This window comes from Cyanistes caeruleus, chromosome 10, assembly GCF_971803275.1.
Source record: "Cyanistes caeruleus chromosome 10, bCyaCae1.hap1.1, whole genome shotgun sequence".
NCBI classification, from domain to species: Eukaryota; Metazoa; Chordata; class Aves; order Passeriformes; family Paridae; genus Cyanistes; species Cyanistes caeruleus.
The window spans coordinates 22,416,588-22,434,367 of NC_141710.1; the positions used below are offsets into that span (position 1 = coordinate 22,416,588).

The following is a 17,780-nucleotide window of genomic DNA, read 5'->3' on the forward strand; positions in this document are numbered from 1 at the left end:
GCTTCCCACACATCCTGCTCCAGGCTGGAGAAACCAGAGTGGTTTTCAGATCTCTAAAAATCCTTGGCAATCACAGGGATGTCAGGTCTCCCTGCCTGGCGTGCTTTGATCACCCTGCAATTATCACCCATCAGTTCAGACACTGATTTGTGTGGATGCCTGGAGGGAGAGGCTCAGATCTGCCCTGGGTGTGGGGCGATGCCTGGGGCAGCACCGACAGGGTTAATTCTCTGCTCTCCTTCCCCTGCTGATTCACAAAGTTATTCCATGTTTTCACTTTAGCACAGAGGATTTGTCAGCAGTCATTTCATGCAATACCAGGGACACCTTCCTGTCATGGAATCACGAGGGTTGGGAAAACCCCTCAAGATCCTCCAGTCCAACCATTCCCTCAGCTCTGCCAAGGCCACCACTACACCACGTCCCCAAGTGCCACACACACACATTTTCTGAACATTTCCAGGGGTGATTCCATGTCCCTTCAGCCTTCCAGTGATGAAATCTTCCCTGTTATCCAGCCAAACCTCCCCTGGGGCGTTCCCTCTGGTCCTGTCACTTCTCACCTGAAAGACAGGACCCACCTGTGTGTGATCCCCTTCCAGGAACTTGTAGAGATCGAGGTATTGACAAATGAGTGTCAAACACCCACTCAGAAAACAATCCCAGTTTTCCTGCTGGGATAAAAGAAAATTCTCCTTTTTCCATGCTACTTTGAGGGATAATGGAGAGGGGCTGCACTGTGCTTGCCCCCAAAGTGAGAGCTGCTTGCAGTACACGCAGATGGTGAATCATCTTTTACCAGAGGAGTACAAGTTCTGTAGCACAAATTCACTGTGTTCCCATATTTGTCCACCAAATTGTGTTCTCGCTGCTGTAAATTTTGTATTAAACTATTTAGGTCAGCTTAAATTTGGAAAGCAACAAAACAAGCACCATTTTTTGCCTCATTTACATGTCTGTGGTTGTTGTAACACGGTTTGGTTTCCTAAATTAAAGTGATGCAAGCAGTCTGCCAGGGAAACGAGCGGCAATATTTTTTGGTTATGTTTTTGAAAAGCTGGTTGTAACTCTCAGTCATTAACCCAAGAATAGGTGGACACGTGGTGAATAAAAATTCAGATTTCTCCCAGCATGCACTGGATCCGTGGATGCTCTGGTTTGAAGTTCCATGATTTTCCTGTGAATGAGTTGCATTTTGAGTCTTTGCTTAATGGTTTAAATGTTTCAATATCTGTGATCCTGTGGCTAAGGCCTGCCTGGTGGCAGGTATTGTCAGGATGCAGGGATGACATTAAAAGCCATTAATAGCTCCATGCTGGGCTCTGACATGATGCAATCCAGCAGCTGCCCCGTGGAGAAACACTCCAGGCATCGTGTCAAAGGGACACAATGCTAATAACTGGGTTAGGATGGATTTATTCCATCCTGATGGTGCCAGAGCCCTTCCTGTGCCTTGGGAATGGCTCCTCCTCACGGCCTGCCCTCATCCCACCTCTCCTTTTCACTGCTGATGAGATTCCAGCTCCTGCCAAAAACTCCAGCCCCCATTTCTGGCTGGCTCTGGCCCAGGCAAACACCTCCCTGCTCCTCAGTGAAACATTTCCTCACAGCCCTGTCTGCTCCTGCTGCCTGACATTCCCTGGGGAAAGCCTGTGTGTGCTGACAAAAGCTGCTCCGTGGGTTTCCCTGGGTGGCTCCCACCTTTCTGCTCCCACCAGATGCCACCTTGTCTGAAATGGGAAGGTTTTTGCCACTGAGGCTGCTCGTAGCTGACCCTTCTTGCATGAATCCAGCCATGGAGAGGCCCAGCACAACTTTCCAAGGAAAAGGTTCTGGTGGTGTTAGCACTGCAGGCCTTCTGCTTTCTTTCTTTCGTTATTTATATATTTTAAAATTTGTATTTTTTTGTATTTTGTATTTTTTCTCCCACTCTGGAGGGCCTCTGTGCTGATCCCAAAGACTGAATCCCCATTTCTCATGCACCAGCTGCTCAGCAAAAACTAAATTCCCCCTGCCCAGGCACCCATCATGGTAACACCTGTCTCAGCATTAGCTGAAAATCGTTCACGTGGTGACACCCTGGGATCACCTAAGCCCAGGAGAACAATGATTTGGGAAGCAGAGAAAGAGCTGGATCCATTTACTTACATTCCCTTTAGTCAAACATCTTGTTTCCTGTCTGTTCTGGTTTAATTATCCCAGCAACATTTGATAAATTTTACTCCATGCCCATCTTCTCTGGAATAGCTTCCAGGTTTCTCTATAAAACACTCAGATTCAGGCCCTTTCCTATCTCATGTGCCAATAGTTAATTTTTGTACAGGTTTTTATTGATTGCTTTTCTTGGTTATTTTATTTTGCTGTTTTACGGCTGCTGTTAACATTTACTGGAGGAATTATTTCACGCTCTGCATGGAAGGACATCACTGCAGATATTTTGGCAACATGAATAGTGACTAAAATTTGGGGAGGGAGGTGTGGAATAAAAGGAGGAGGAGGAGAGGAAAGGCAGCATAGGAGAGTGAGTAAATTACTTTTCCCTTTTGGATAAATCCTAAGCCCTGGTAGATGCCCTTTTTGTGGGGAGGGCAGCTCATTTGTGATACAGGTACAAATGGGCTCAATCAGAGAAGCAACCCCACAGGCACTTCCAATTCCTTGTGTGACACTGAAAACCTCCAATGTTTTCAGCAGCTGCTGATGGGATTTACTCTTTTCTTCTTTTTTTTTTTTCCTTTCCTTTTGCGCGAAGACGGAAATTAAAATCACTTGAATGCTTTCACCGAGCAAGTCCTCGCCATCGTGCTTCATTCCTCCAGGGGCACTGGGAAATAGACTGAGAGCCTTTGCCAGCCTTAATGATGCCGTGATTCTGCTTTTTGGGAGCTGTGTTCCCCCAGGAGGGGCGAGGGAAGGCAATCTGTATGGAACTCAGCAGCACCCACCACCTGTGGGCTCCCTCCAGCATCAGCAGGTCGTTGCCTTGGCAAAAATGAAGGCACGGGGGTTTTGTGCCATGAGGTTCCATCTGTGCTTTCCGAATCCCTTTCCAGGCAGAATCCTCCCTGCATCCTTGGCTGGGGTTGATTATTGTGCACACAAGATGCACAGCTGTGCTGGTGGCTCCAAGAAGCAGCACTGGCAGCTCCTGGGTGGGCTGATCCCAAGTGGTTTTCCTTCCCCAGGGGGTGGCTGCCAGCTGAGGAGCCCAGGAATATTCTGCAAAACATCTCTGTGCTTATTGCCTGTCGTGACTTCTGGAAAATGCAGCCTCTGAATCCCAAGGGCTGACTTCTGCTTACTGTGGAGAAGGGATGGAAATGATGCTTTTATTCAAGATTTCCATCAAAAGGCCCTTATTTTTAGTGATATATTGAGAGAAAATCTAGAAAACTGCAGCTGTAAAAAAGTGGGGTATTTAAAACAAACCAAAAAGGATGGTGCTGTCCTGAACCTCTGGGTGTCTGAACGCAATCCAGGCTTTCCTTATGGTCTTGGGCACATCTTTCAATTTCCCAGACTCTTTGGTCTGACAATTTAAACTGAAAGTCTTTCAGGTCCTGCACTCTCTCCATACATTTTGTACTGAACCTGCCTCCAGGCAAAAGGGAGAAAATGAGTGAAGAATCAGAACTTTCCTGCAGACACTAAAACTCCTCTCCCCAGCCGAGGTCCGTGAGCTCTGCCAGGTTCTCCTGCTCTGCTCTGAACTTTTCCTTTCCTGCTCCCACCTCTTGCAACTCCTGCTAAGGGAAAGTGCACTCCAGGATCACTTTTGGAGTTAAAATGGTGTGATAGAGGGCAAGGGATTGGAAAAGTTGGCATTTCAGCCTTGTACAGTTTCCATCGTGGGAGGAAGGAAGGAGAAGTTTATGGGGTGCAAGAACCATCAGGGATCTGTGTAGGGCAGGATGATCATGAGCAGAATCTACTGTAATTAAAGTGATGTAAGATAATTCTAACTCCTCTGGAATAAAGCATTTCCTAATAGTTCCACATGGATAAGCTTTGGAATCAGAGTGGCCTCGATATTTTGATTTGTACCCTCAAAATCCATAGGTTACTGCAGAAGTCTGTGCAACCTAACTTAAAATTTAATTTGTTTTTTTCCCTTGCAAGTTAAACACCAGGCTGCAATAATGGTGTACAAGTCATATTGACTAGATATTAATCATTTTTTATTTTCTTCATTGAACCTGATCCCTATATGAGACAAAATACAGAATTATGTAATATCACAAGGAGCTAAGAATATGTGAACATTCAAAATACTACTACTACTACTAATGATAATAATAATAATAATAATAATAATGCCTTTATCTTTTCACTGGCTCTATTTTCTCAGTGGCTTTGATTTCTCCAAGACATTTATACAAGAACAGACCATAATTGTGCTAATAAAGAGGAAATTATACCGATCTATAATTAGAGTAATAAGGAGAAAGGTACAGCAGATCATAATTGAACCAATAAGGGGAAAATATAATCATGTTTAATGGCTTACATGAGTGTTAGTGTCTTCTGTATACTTAATAAATTGGCACCCATTTTCATGGTGTGTATCTAAAACACCTTTCCTGATATTATCAAATTACCCTCCAGATCTATTGTTGGGTGCTTCTGCTGGTCCTGGAAGCCCCTGTGAGGTGAGGCCTTTTGGAATAATCAGAATAATAGCAGAATAATAGCAGAATTTCAGGTGGTTTTGACCATCAGCTGCAGTCACCTCTAACACTTCCTCCCTGTCCAGGTTTATTTAGGGTGTCCCTGGTTTGAATCCATGGGTGTACAGGTGGGTGGTCTCATAGCAAGGGTGAGATTTGGGGGCAGAAATACAGAAATGGTTGAGAGGTGCAACCCCTCAGGGTCACTGTGTTTGGGCATGAGAAGATGCTCTGCAAGCAGGATATGCTCCAAGGACAATAAATGATTTATTTCCTAATATTCACAGTAGAATAACGTGGCTGCAAGCCCCAGAGCCGAGCATCAGTAATTCCTTGCTGCTGCTGCTGCTGCTGCTGAGCTCCCACCTTCTGTGGGCTTTTTTTTAACCTGAAGATTTCACAGCTCGCAGCTTTGATGTGTTTCCCTGCGAGTCCTTGAGCTGCTAACTGTCCCCTTCCCAGCAATCTTGTCTGCAGTTTGACCTTTTGGAGCTTGTAGAGCTCGAGTTTACTTGTTTCCCTCACAGCTTTTGGTGGTTTGCTCAGAGGTTCCAGCCAAGGTCAGGCAGATGCTCGGTGTGGAAATCCAGCCAGGGATCAGAGACAGAGCTGAGCCCTCCCAGGGGGGTTTGCCAAGGCTGAAGTTTAGAACAGCCTCCCCACATCTTCACAGAAGTGACATCAATTGTAGTTTGGATATAATTTGCTTATTGATTCCTTCTCAGCTGTTAAAAAAATCAGGATGTTTCCTGCTTTTACCGTGAGCTTGTAAATATTTCCTCAGACATTCCCACTCTTGGTGTGTGACATCCTTTACCTTGAGGTGACACCTGCGAAGATTTTCAGCTCAGTTATCCAGTTATTCCAGTTATCCTGGATCCCAGGTGCTGGTTTTGAGCTGTGGATGGCTTGGAAGGGCAGGACCAAAACTGGTGAACAGAACTCTCCATGCACAGAGAACACCCTGGGAGAGAGGCTCGTGTTTTCCACCAGAAACATCTGAGATATTTATTTTTCCAAATATTTTTCTCTCTCAAAGGTTTCTCAGCTCTGCTAAGTCCTGGAGATAAATGGAGAGGGAGAATTTACAAGAGCACGGAGGGACAGGAGAAGGGGTTTAAAGCAAGAGAGGGGAGGTTTAGATGGGATAAAGAGGAGGAATTGTTCAGCTGGGGCTGCTCCTGGATCCCTGGGAATGTCCAAGGCCAGGCTGGACAGGGTTTGGAACAGCCTGGGACAGTGGCAGGTGTCCCTGCCATGGCAGGGGTGGCACTGGATGTGATTTAATGTCCCAAACCATTCCATGATTTCATGATTCTGTGATAATATGGAATGTGCATGACTTAGGATAATAATAATGCTTAGGTAACATCCTGAAGGGCAGTCAGTAGTGAACTAAATCCTAACAAAATATTCTGTTTTTATAGTACATATTTTTATGTATTTCCATAGATATTTATATATGATACCTATTGTTTTCTAACCTTTTTAGACTAACAACAATTTTCCCTAGAGCTGAACTTTGCTTTCATTTCTTCAGACACTTGGACATTTCTTTGATCAAAGTCCCTATGACAATGTGGCAATGATTTCACATCTACACATGAAATAACAAAAAAGACACTTTTATATTTTGTGGCCATTTTTAAGAACCTTGCCCTGAATAAAAAAAATGACATAACCTTATAAAACCTCATTAAGTAGATATAGATATTTAAAAAAAGAAAAGCAAAACCCATAAAAGAAAGGGTATAAATACCTACACGTATGTAGGTATACAGCATATATATATAAATAAATAAATATATATATAAAAATATAAATATAAAAATATAAATATATATATATTTATATGTATATATAATATTTCACCTCCTTTTCTTCCACTCTCCCATAGGATCACTGAGAAAATGACAACTCTCCACACAATCACTGAGGGCATAAAATGTATTTAATCTCTAATTTTCGCACAGGTATTTTTAGCAAGCTAAGTAATAACTAAAAGAAGTGTTTCTTCTCACAGCACACAGTTGTGAAACTTTAATTTATATGTTAATTTTTTTAATTAAAGGGGGAAAAAAATATAGAATTTGGCTTAGTTTTCTTGAAAAGTACAGCATAATAATCTAACATTAATCTGAAGGACAACAGTGGAGGGTCTGACAGTTACCTGAAGACATCAAGGTAAGCCCAAGGCTGAACTTGGAGTTTCCTGGTGCCTTGGAAACAGCCTGAGACAGTGGATTCACTTATCCCAGGGTCACCTTGTCAGAAAACTCCACATTTTGCATTTAGTGCCTCGGAGCAGGAGGCTGCTCTGGTGCCTTGGGCTCTCTGAAGAGGAGCAGGGAGGGGAAGGCACAGTCCTGAGAGCAAATGAAGGAAAAAATGGACAATGTTTGAAAACAGATGAAGCCAGAAGCGGCATTTTTAGTGTTTGAGTCTCCTGCTGCTTCTCCACCACTCAAGGCAAAGAGGTTGAGAGCACAAGCTTGGTCATAAGCATCTGAAATTTGCTTTAAAGTGGCCTCTAACAAGATTTGGGGGTTATGATTCATCCCTCTGATGTCACAGGAATGAAGGAAGCGTGTGTCACCTGGCCACATCCCCAAATGGGCTGAGGAGGCAGCGGAGAACACAGAACTGCCTCGGTCTGGGTAGAACCATTTAGTGTTTCCTGCACTTGAAAGCTTCTGGTCAGCAAGAGTTGCCATCAGAAATAATTCTGAATTAATCCTATTTTGTTACTAAATATTTCTATTGCACTGCTGAGTTGACAATCTGGGTTAAGAATTCTGAAATCTCACTGTATTGGACAGCTCTGCACTTCAAGTTTAGGGATTTTTCATAGAATTATGGAATCCTCAAAAGGACTGCGTTGAAAGGATCCTGAAAATCAGCCAGTTCCAACCCCTGCCAGGGTGGTTTAAGTTTTGGGTGGGACATATTCTCTCCAGTGAACATATCCACATAAAATACCCATGGAAGGTCTGATCCTAAAGGATGCAGTAAAATTACCAGGAGAAATGAAATAATCCTACTTTCTTGAACTTTCTTCTGTTAAAACACTAATTCCCATGCTGGCTTTAAAAACCTCACTTGTAATCTCCATATTAAGGTCTATAAACTTCATCCTTAACTTTTTATTTCCGCTTTATTCCTGTTCTGTGCGTTGCCAAATATTGCTTTTGTGTAATTGAAACAGAGCTGTAGTTTGAGTATTAAACAGGGAAGGTAATTGTGTTTGGCTCTAAAGGGGGAAGCAAATGTGGACAGCAATAAAAAAAAGCTTAAATTATGGAAAAATTGGGGTTTTTTTTTTGTTCAGTATTTTTTTGGAGCAGAGCTAGAAAGCAGATGCTGCTGGGGGGCAGAAATCGCAGTTCCAAGGGGCATCTCTCTGGTTCCATGGGGTGGCTCAGGGAAGGGGATTGACAGCTTTGTAAGGGTGGTGCATGGAATTTTTTTTCTTTTCTCCACCCCTCTGTTTTCATCTGTACCCCACAGAATTTTTGCATTTTAATGCAGTGTTGTAGGACACATCCCCCAGCTGTGGTTCAGCCTGGCTTTGCACCTGCAGCATGGAATTCTGTTGGGAACAATGCTCAGGAGTCTTGGGAAAAAGGAGGATACCAGGTGTGATTCCCTGTTTGGAGCTTCAGAATACGGAGCAAGCAGCATGTGACACCACATGGGTCCCATTTTTAACCCTAAAATCAGAAGGGCACAATGCAAATCTGTGCCATGGCCTGGATGGGCAGGAGCCAAGTGATGCAGCTGGTGCCAGTTGCTGGCATGTCCAGGCAGGGCACATTCCTGTTTTATCTGCCACAGCTGCTAAAACCAAAAATAAATACTTATTTACAATGAAAATCTGAGATTTGAGTACAGCAAAAAAAAAAAAAAAAAAAAAAAAAAAATACAGGCGAGAGAGAGTGCTTTAAGCAGGACGAAAGAGAGGCATGAATTATTATATTTACATTTCTATTTACTCTTATAAAATAGATGCCCCAGGCACGGAAGAAATCTCTGCATTCCCCCAGCCCTGTGGCTGGTTTTGCCCAGCCTGGGGTAGTCCCTGGAGCATTTCCAGGGCTGCTCTGGGAGCAGATGTGGGATGGGAGGCAGAGGCTGCCTGCAGATCAAGTGGCTGCTGCCAACTCTCGCGAGCTCCATGTCAGAAAGAGTTGATTATAATGTCAGCACTGGCCAATTTACAGGCTTAAAGCAGCAGCTGCATCACTGCATTTCCCCCCAGGGATCCCAAGATCCCCACTCTTAAAAACTTTGTAGTTTCTTGTAATAGAAGCGGGGTAAGTGATTCTCTCTTTGCACGTCTCTGCCTGCCAGGATAATTTGCGGTTCAGCTTGATTTGCGCGGGGATTGGGATCTCTGGGAATGCTCTGCTCTGCCCATTTGTTGCTCTCCGGGGGAAGCTCTGCAAATGGAACGAGTGAGCAGCGTGTGTAGCAGAGCCTGGCATTATTCAAGGGATCCTGGGCTAAGTAAATTAAGCTGAGCTAGAAATCACTTATTAATTCAACCATCTTTCCTATTTAAATAGCGATTATGTAGTCCGGTGTATAGATTTTCTTTTGGCTGGGTAAAGATTTGCAAGGGGGAGGAAACAGGCATTGAAATAAAAAGTGTTCCCTCTCTGAATAAGAATGCAAGAGTGGAGTCTGTTTAACTTTTGCTGGGGGAAACTACTACAGCAGCAGCTTTTTAAAATGTGCAAACACACTGAGTGATAGAACTCTGCTGGGTTGGTGTTGATGAGCTAAAGCAATCTTCTGACCCTTTTACTCTCCTTGGAATCATCGAGTAATGTTTGTTTTGCTCCGTGTGCTTTACGCTGCTGAGCTTGGTTTAAAGCAGCATTAAAATCCTTATTAAATGTAATATTTGCCAGGCATTCAGGGTGTAATAATCATCCTCTGTCACTTGTTACTTTTGTTAATATTAGCAGAGTGACCTGAGAGTAGATGAGTCCTCTCATTCAGTAGCACAAAAGTTCTGTGTTTTTCAAGCTTCATCCAACTTTTTTCTCTGAAATGCCAAAGCTAATTTAAAGGGTACAGAACTGAATTTTTTGGGTTTTTTTCCTCACTAATATTATGGTCTAAAGCTATTGCCTCTACATTTTGCAATGCTACACTGTACTCCTCCTGTCTCTTTTTAATTAACAGGAAAGTGCATGAGAAGAATTCATTTTAGTTACTATTAAAATGGATTAATCTTGAGGAACTTTAAAGTCTCTTGTTTTTCTTAGCATCAATTTCTTTTCATAATGACAATATTTTAAGTATCTTATTATTTCTAGCTTGTTGTGGTTTGGTCATGATCAAATTCAGTGAGGGAACAGTGTGACAACAACAGACTTAGAGAAATAACTTCTCCCATCTCCTAACATTACTGGGTGCTCCAAAACCCTCCTCCACCCCTTCTCCATCATTATCCTTCTCCCAGATGCAGTGGCTTTTCAGGATTTTGGGTTTGGTTTTGCAGAGGGGCTGAGAAAAGCCCTGGAGTGCTCAACACAAATGATTTTTTAAGCACAGATTTACAGAGTAAACCAAATCATTCTTCTCACCTCTCCTTCTGTTGCGTCTCTTAAATCTTCTTGAGAAAGCTTTAAAATGAAACGTGCTTTGTTAAAAATATAATCCCAAGTCTGTGTTGGTTTTGCAGGCTGGAAATACTCAGCAAACTGGGTAAATTATGCCCATTTCTCTCAAAGAGAGTGGGGTTTAGGCATGTTTCAGCTATCTGGGGTAAATGCAGGCTCTGGTTTTGGGCTCTGTGGAGGTTTGGGTGGGATATGAGGAAAAGGTTCTGCCCCAAGAGGTGCTGGCACTGCCCAGGCTCCCCAGGGAATGGACACCGAGGCTGCCAGAGCTCCAGGAGCGTTTGGACAGAATTCCTAGGGATGCACAGGCTGGGATTGTTGGAGTGTGTGTGCAGGGACAGGGCTTGGACTGGATGACCCTTTAAAATCAGAATATTCTGTGATTCTATGTCTGGCACAGGGAGAGGGGAGCCAAAAACCAGTGAATGTGTGACTGAGCCTCCTCCCTGTGCCAGGGTGAGTTGTGCTGACCCAAACTCCCTGGGAACTGACAAATCCCATCTCTAATATTTAACAAAAAAGGGACAATAGCAGGTTTCTGTCCATCAAGCTGAAGATTTGGTGGAATACAAGGCCAGCTCTGAAGTCTATTGACCCCATTTGCCACCTCATCTATTTTATTTAAACAAAACAACCAGAGCCTGTTTATATTTTCTAAAATTTATCCATTTTCTGTCTGTTTAGACGAATGCTAAAAATATTGTCCCTGAAGATTCCTCCCTGCTCCTTTGATGCTGTCTCAAGGTTAGGAATCCCTTTGCACAAAACCTTCCCTTGCTCCCCTCTGCTGCATTTTCTTTCCAAGAACAGGCAAACAAGCAAGAGGAGCTCAAATTAGGCCACAGCTGTATTTTCCAGAGAAATTATCCTCATTCCTTTTAAGGACATGAGTGCTCCTCATTAACAAAGAATGGCCTGTTTAAAGGGACAGGACAGAGCCCCCGATGTGTGACAGGGAAACAGGCAAAAAAAAAAAAAAATCAGAAAAAAATGAAGGGAGCTTTGTTGAGCATTTTCAGATATGTAAAGCATAGAAATGGATTTATGCAAATAGGCTTTTTGAGAATTTTCAGTTTCAAGGGGATAGTGCTGAGGTTTTATTTGAAAAGGTTGGGGTAAATAAGATTATTAGGGGGCTTAAATGTGATACATAATCAACATTTATACACTTAGCTTTAAGGTAATACTGATTATCACTTGGAAAGTCCTCAGGAAGAGCTTTTATTATTAGAAACTATCTTCATATATTCAAAAATCCTTAACGTTTTAGAATTTTGATATTAATTATAAATAGTAGAAGTATGACTGCTTCAGGACTCTGCTGGTTGCAAACTTGGTTAAGATGCTCTAGAAAAACAAGATCTTGGAAGAAATTATTCATTTAGGTTTTGGTTGGTGGGTAAATCATCTGCAGTAGTCAGAGCCTGATTGTTTGATTTCATCTCTCCTGGTTTATCTTCCTCAGCTCTGCAGTATTTTGCAAGAGAATTTTTCTGAAGTGCTGACCAAATACTAAATACTGAACACAATCTTTGCAACACAAATAAACAATAGGAACTTGCAGTTGAAAACTTCTGTGCTTTGTGCAGCAGCACCTTCTTCTTTTCCATGCCCCTGGGATGTCCAACACCCTTATTTAACAGACCACTGTGGTAGCAATACATTGCAGCACTAATTCTGAATTTACTTTTTCGTCCTGTGTTTCAGGCATCATGATTTGGACAAATGGTCCAAGTCTCTCTGCCAGATTCCTGATGGGGTTCCTTCTCCTGTCCATGTTCACCAGGAAGGTGGTGCCTGAAGAGATCATTGCAACCAAGAATGGCAAAGTCAGAGGGACCAGCCTGCAGGTGCTGGGGGGGACAGTCACGGCTTTCCTGGGAATCCCTTACGGGCAGCCCCCCATCGGGAGGCTGCGCTTCCAAAAGCCAGAACCTCGGGAGAAGTGGGAAGATGTCTGGGATGCCACCAAACATGCCAGCTCCTGTTTCCAGCCCATAGACACAGCTTACCCGGGGTTTGCTGGGTCAGAGATGTGGAACCCAAAAACCAGCCTGAGTGAGGACTGTTTGTACCTGAATGTGTGGATTCCTTCTCCCAAGCCCAAGAACGCCACAGTCATGGTGTGGATTTATGGTGGTGGATTCGAGTCTGGCTCCACTTCCCTGCCTGTCTATGACGGGAAGTTTCTGGCCAGGGTGGAAAGAGTGGTCGTGGTTTCCATGAACTACAGGACTGGTGCTCTGGGGTTTCTGTCCTTGCCAGGAAACCAGAAAGCTCCTGGAAATGCAGGTTTGTTTGATCAAAGGCTGGCACTTCAGTGGGTCCAGGAGAACATAGCAGCCTTCGGAGGCAATCCCAAGAGCGTGACTCTGTTTGGAGAGAGCGCCGGCTCGGCCTCTGTCAGCTATCACCTCCTTTCTCCTGAAAGCCACCCCTTATTCACCAGGGCCATCCTGCAGAGTGGGTCTGCAAATGCCCCCTGGGCTGCAATTACATCTTCTGAGGCCAGGAACAGAGCAGTGGCTTTGGCCAAACAGCTCCAGTGTCCCACCAGCAACGAGTCAGAGCTCATTCTCTGCCTCCAAGACAAGGACGCGAAGGAAATACTGGAAAATGAAATTTTTGTTGTTACAAATCGTTCTCTTTTACAAGTATATTTCTGTCCGAGTGTGGATGGCGATTTTCTGGCCGACATGCCAGAAGCACTGATGGAGAGTGGTCTTTTCAAACAGACCCAGATCTTGGTGGGTGTCAATAAGGATGAAGGGTTATCGTTTCTGGCATACGGAGTGCCTGGCCTCGACAAGGATAGCGATGGCTTGATCAATAAAACCCAGTTTGAGGCAGCTTTAAGTCTGGCCTTCCCAGGAGTGAGCAAACTTGCCATAGAATCCATCAGCTTCCACTACACGGACTGGGAAAACGTGGGAAAACCAGAGCACTACCGGGATGCCATCGATGACGTTATCGGGGACTACAACATCATCTGTCCTGCGGTGGAATTCACCACCAGCTTCACCCAGCTGGGCCACCACGCCTTCTTTTATTTCTTTGAGCATCGCTCCTCCAAGCTGCCCTGGCCCGAGTGGATGGGGGTCATGCATGGCTACGAGATCGAGTTTGTGTTCGGGCTGCCCCTGGAGAGGAGAGCGAATTACACCAAGGCTGAGGAGCTCCTGAGCCGCTCCATGATGAGATACTGGGCAAGTTTTGCCAAAACTGGGTAAGTTTGCTCTGGAAGGTTGGTTGGTTGGTTGGCTGGTTGGTTGGTTAGTTGGTTAGTTGGTTGGTTGGTTGGTTTATTGGTTGGTTGGCTGGTTGGTTTATTGGTTGGTTGGTTGGTTGGTTGGTTGGTTAGCTGGTTGGTTGGTTGGTTGGTATATTGGTTGACTGGCTGGTTGGTTGGTTGGTTGGTTGGTTGGTTGGTTGGTTGGTTGGTTGATTGGTTGGTTGGTTGGTTGGTTGGTTGGTTGGTTGGCTGGTTGGTTGGTTGGTTGGCTGGTTGGTTTATTGGTTGGCTAGCTGGTTGGTTTATTGGTTGGTTGGTTGGTTGGTTGGTTGGTTGGTTTATTGGTTGGTTGGTTGGTTGATTGGTTGGTTGGTTGGTTGGTTGGTTGGTTGGATGTTGCTTCACCAGGGGAAAAATCTTGACTGTTTGAATGCTGCTTTGGAGCCTGACTGGAATGATGGAAACAGATTAATTGTTCAGTTATCCAGAATTCCTCTTTTAGTTCTGACAAAAGCACTGTTTTAATAAAATAAGCTGCTGATGTGTTGCTCCCTGTACTGGACAAGCTTAAGGCAACAATGTTTATCCACCCATAAAAGCAAACACAAAACATTTCTTTGCCAGGGCAGTGGCTGTTCCAAAGGCAGGTAATGGTTTCGAGTGTTAGAAACAAAATATTTCAAACACTAGAAAAGACTTCCAGCAGTAGAATTAGGAGGAAAAAAAGCCCAGTTCCCTTGAGGATGCAATTTTCTGGGAACATTCAGGTGTGTAACAGGGAGGTGTGTTGTGTTCACATGATGAAGAGGTTGGGATTTCAGAAAGCCTCTCCTCCCCGTGTGCCATGAGTGCAAGCCCATGACAAATCACTCTCCAATCCTAGTCCACTCATCTTGAAGTGAAATATGGCCCAGCCTGAACAGGGAGAAAATAAGAGTATTCCATTTGGGTGTTTGGAATGGATTGAATCCAACCCTTCTCCAGCTGGAGTCGGGGGAAGTGAGGCAGCCCTTGCTCCTCTCAGCAGGGCTGGGGGCTCTCAAGGAGATGCTCAGTTTGAAATGCAAACATTTCAGGGCAGTAACAAAAACAGCCCCCACCACAACAATCATGTAGGATTAGTCCCAAGCCTGATGGGAAGAGGAGGTATCTTTTTGCAGAAGTTTAGTTTGTGCTCTCTACTGAGAAAATTACACATACAAAATTTAGTGCTTTGGAGAACGTACAACCAAACAGTCATTTCACACTCTAAAAACATTTATTTAACTTTAATGTCAAAATCCTGCATTAATTCTGTTTCTAAGGTGGACCTGTTGTTTGATTTGTCAAGGATATATAGATTTGTAAAGGATGAAATCAACGTTGGAACAGGATCTAATTAATTTTTTTAATAGATTAGAAACCAGAGGGGACCACTGTGCTCATTTAGTCTGCCCAACCTTGTACATAACACAAAACACAGGTAGGAGTCAAGTGCTCCCACTGATTAAAAATGTTTCCACTGATTAAAAATCCAGAACAAACATTGTTAGGTTGTTTTAAATCTTAATGCTGCTTAAAATGTTACATTATAAAAGTAAGTCTTTCTAGACTGAATTTGCCTATTCTAACTCTACATTCTCCAGGTTTCACATTTTGTTTGACAATTTTTAAGATTCACTTTATGGTTTTTGTTCCATATAGAGGTTGATTATTAAGGATCTATTAAAATAATCCTTAATGTTTTCTTTTTTAATTATTTGTTGAACAAACAGATCACACCCTTGAGACTTGCACTAATGTGCTCTTTCTCAAATAACAACTCTCCACCTTTAAACCTGTGATTCACCCACACCTCGTTGGAACTTTCCCTGCCAGAATTAAACACTGTCATCCCCACGGAGTTGTAATTCCAGGTGTCACCTCTCCCTTCCAGCTCAGCCTGATTTTCCCCTTTTATCCACCCAAGGCAAGCTCTGCTTGTGCTCCGTGGTGTTACCTTTGTCATTTGTCAAAGGCTCCACCATCCATCCCAAACCCACATCCCACCCCCAGCCCTGTGCTTCCCCTTCACCTCATCCTCCAGGGTGAACTCACTGGTTATTTTTATGTGCATCCCTTTTTTAACAGTTTTACTTATCAATGGGTGTGATTGATTGATTGATTGATTGATTGCCTTGATTTGTAGGAGGATTAATTACCTTAACAACTCCCATCCCCTTTATATGCTGGAGCTTGCAATATTTCTCTTACCAGAAGAGATGAGCATATCACAACTCAGAAAATAACTGTACCAATAGCTGTACTCATCACTGCCTAGTGCTTTCATACAGCTTTAATTACTGCAAAATTGAATCTAGAATTGAATCCACGAGCTCTTCCTGCCTCCCTCTCTGCTCAGAGCACACCCCTCTGTGTGAGCGTGGTGGGGAGGGCTGTGATGCAGAGCAAAGCTTCCACTGGGGCTCACAGTCTGGAACTGAGCTGTGAGCTTGATTTATCAACGCCAAAAATGCATCTGATGGGTTCCCAGGATGAATTCTGACATTGGGAAAGGCTTGGGAACCCTTCCTGCAGCATGAAGATGTGCTGTGACACCGTTCCTTTGGGGCTGGTGTCATCAGGCCCTTGGTGGAGAGCAGAGTGAGAAGTTCCTCATTCCAAGCTGCAGCTCCCCATCCTGCCCTAAAGGAGCTCGCAGCCAGCATCTCCCACCAGAAACAGCACACCCTGCCATCAAACAGAGCAATCTCTTAGTGGAAAAAGAGAAATTCAGATCTATATTTGATTTTGCAGGTTGATATTTACATTTCTTTGAACTATTGGCTTCCACTGGATTATGTATATATTTAATTTTCATGTATATAGCTTTTATGTATATATATATATGAAAATCTCAATAACCTGCTCTGCAAAACACAGTTCCTGTCACTGCAGCTCCTAAAATGAAACATAAGGTACATCCAGGTTTAAGTTGGTGGAAGACAGCGCTGTCACCTACTCTGATCATCATTCACACTATAAGTAGATTACCCCACAGACTGAATTTCAAGTGGTTTCCACAGCAAACAGCGAATAATCCTCCCTCTGCTCCTGCCAGGGGGATCCAAACCATCATGATTGGGAAAAACAATACAATCCAGCAATTTCTGCATTAATAAAAATCAGATCAGGATTAACCCTCAGTGTGACCCTTGACTCATTATTCAGATCAGAGATGCCTAAAGCTCTGTATCCCATTCTTCAGAGGGTTCAAGGAGTAGGGAAGTAATAAAAATTCCTAATAATTTCAAGATTAATAAGGGATCCTTTTTTTTCCTCTGGCACATTTGAGCACAGCAAACATTTATAAGGAGCTGGGGAAGCCCTGTTTTGACATAATGTTTATAGGAAACTCTGGCATGATCAAAGGGCAAACCTCTGAGGGGAAAATTACCACTGATGTCTCCAGCAGATGAAGAGAAAAATCAAGAAAAAATGAGAAATATTGTACAGCACATTTTTTTAGTGAGGGTGTTTGACCTAATATTCTAATGTGCTGAAGTACAAAAGCACAAGGGAGGGGAGAGAAGCCTGCAGAGGAAAGGAGAAGAAGTAAAGTCAACAAAACTGGAAGAAATCTTGTTTTTCCTGGTGTCTTCTGGCTGGGAGGGACTGAAAGGTGCCAGAGCTGCTCCTCATGAGGGAGCCTTCAAGCCCAAACTTTGACTTTACTTATCTCTGAGTTTTATTATCATGTGAGGAGTAAAAATACTAATATGAAAATTAAAAACATGCACTTAGGAGCAGTTTCTGTTTCTGTCATGGTTTAACCCCAGCCAGCAGCTAAAACCCACAAAACTGCTGCCCTTTTCCCCCACAGAGGGATGGGAGAGAGAACTGGAGGGGTAAAAGCAAGGAAAACTTGTGAGAAATCCTTAATGCCATGAAAGGACAAAAGAAAAGATGTTTGGGACAGAAAGTTACTCCTTCAAAGCATCCCAAGAGTGGAAAATTCTTGATTTCTGCATTTCTCAGTAACTGAAAGGACACTGCCAGCCAGCCTCCTCTGTCCACCACCATCCCCAGCAGGAGTGGATGCAATCTTCCAAATCTCTGGGCACTTCCTATTTCACATCCTGGATAAAAATAGACATCAGTGATTACTGATTTTTCCTGGAAAAATACAGGAAAGTTCCTACTTTTGAACATAAACAGGGAATGGAGATGTAGAGGTTTCTGTAGGAGAAAGGAACACACATTTCTCCTGTGAGCCTTGGAGCTGGTGCTGAT

At 43.5% G+C, this 17,780-nt stretch overlaps 1 protein-coding gene across 4 annotated transcripts in view; it reads left to right on the forward strand.

The window, feature by feature from the left end:
* BCHE (butyrylcholinesterase) overlaps positions 1 to 17,780 on the forward strand; it is a 45,987-nt gene that overhangs the window by 8,558 nt on the left and 19,649 nt on the right. The window contains exons 1-3 of one of the 4 annotated variants that reach the window (XM_086843399.1): positions 8,975 to 9,173; positions 10,982 to 11,041; positions 12,005 to 13,523. In XM_086843399.1, coding sequence (XP_086699525.1) covers positions 11,029 to 11,041; positions 12,005 to 13,523 — 1,532 coding nt within the window. In that variant the 5' untranslated portion in view covers positions 8,975 to 9,173; positions 10,982 to 11,028. Of the gene's footprint in view, positions 1 to 8,768; positions 9,174 to 10,981; positions 11,042 to 12,004; positions 13,524 to 17,780 lie in introns of those variants that run through there. The other 3 variants (XM_023933592.2, XM_023933591.2, XM_023933593.2) reach the window with 3 other exon arrangements.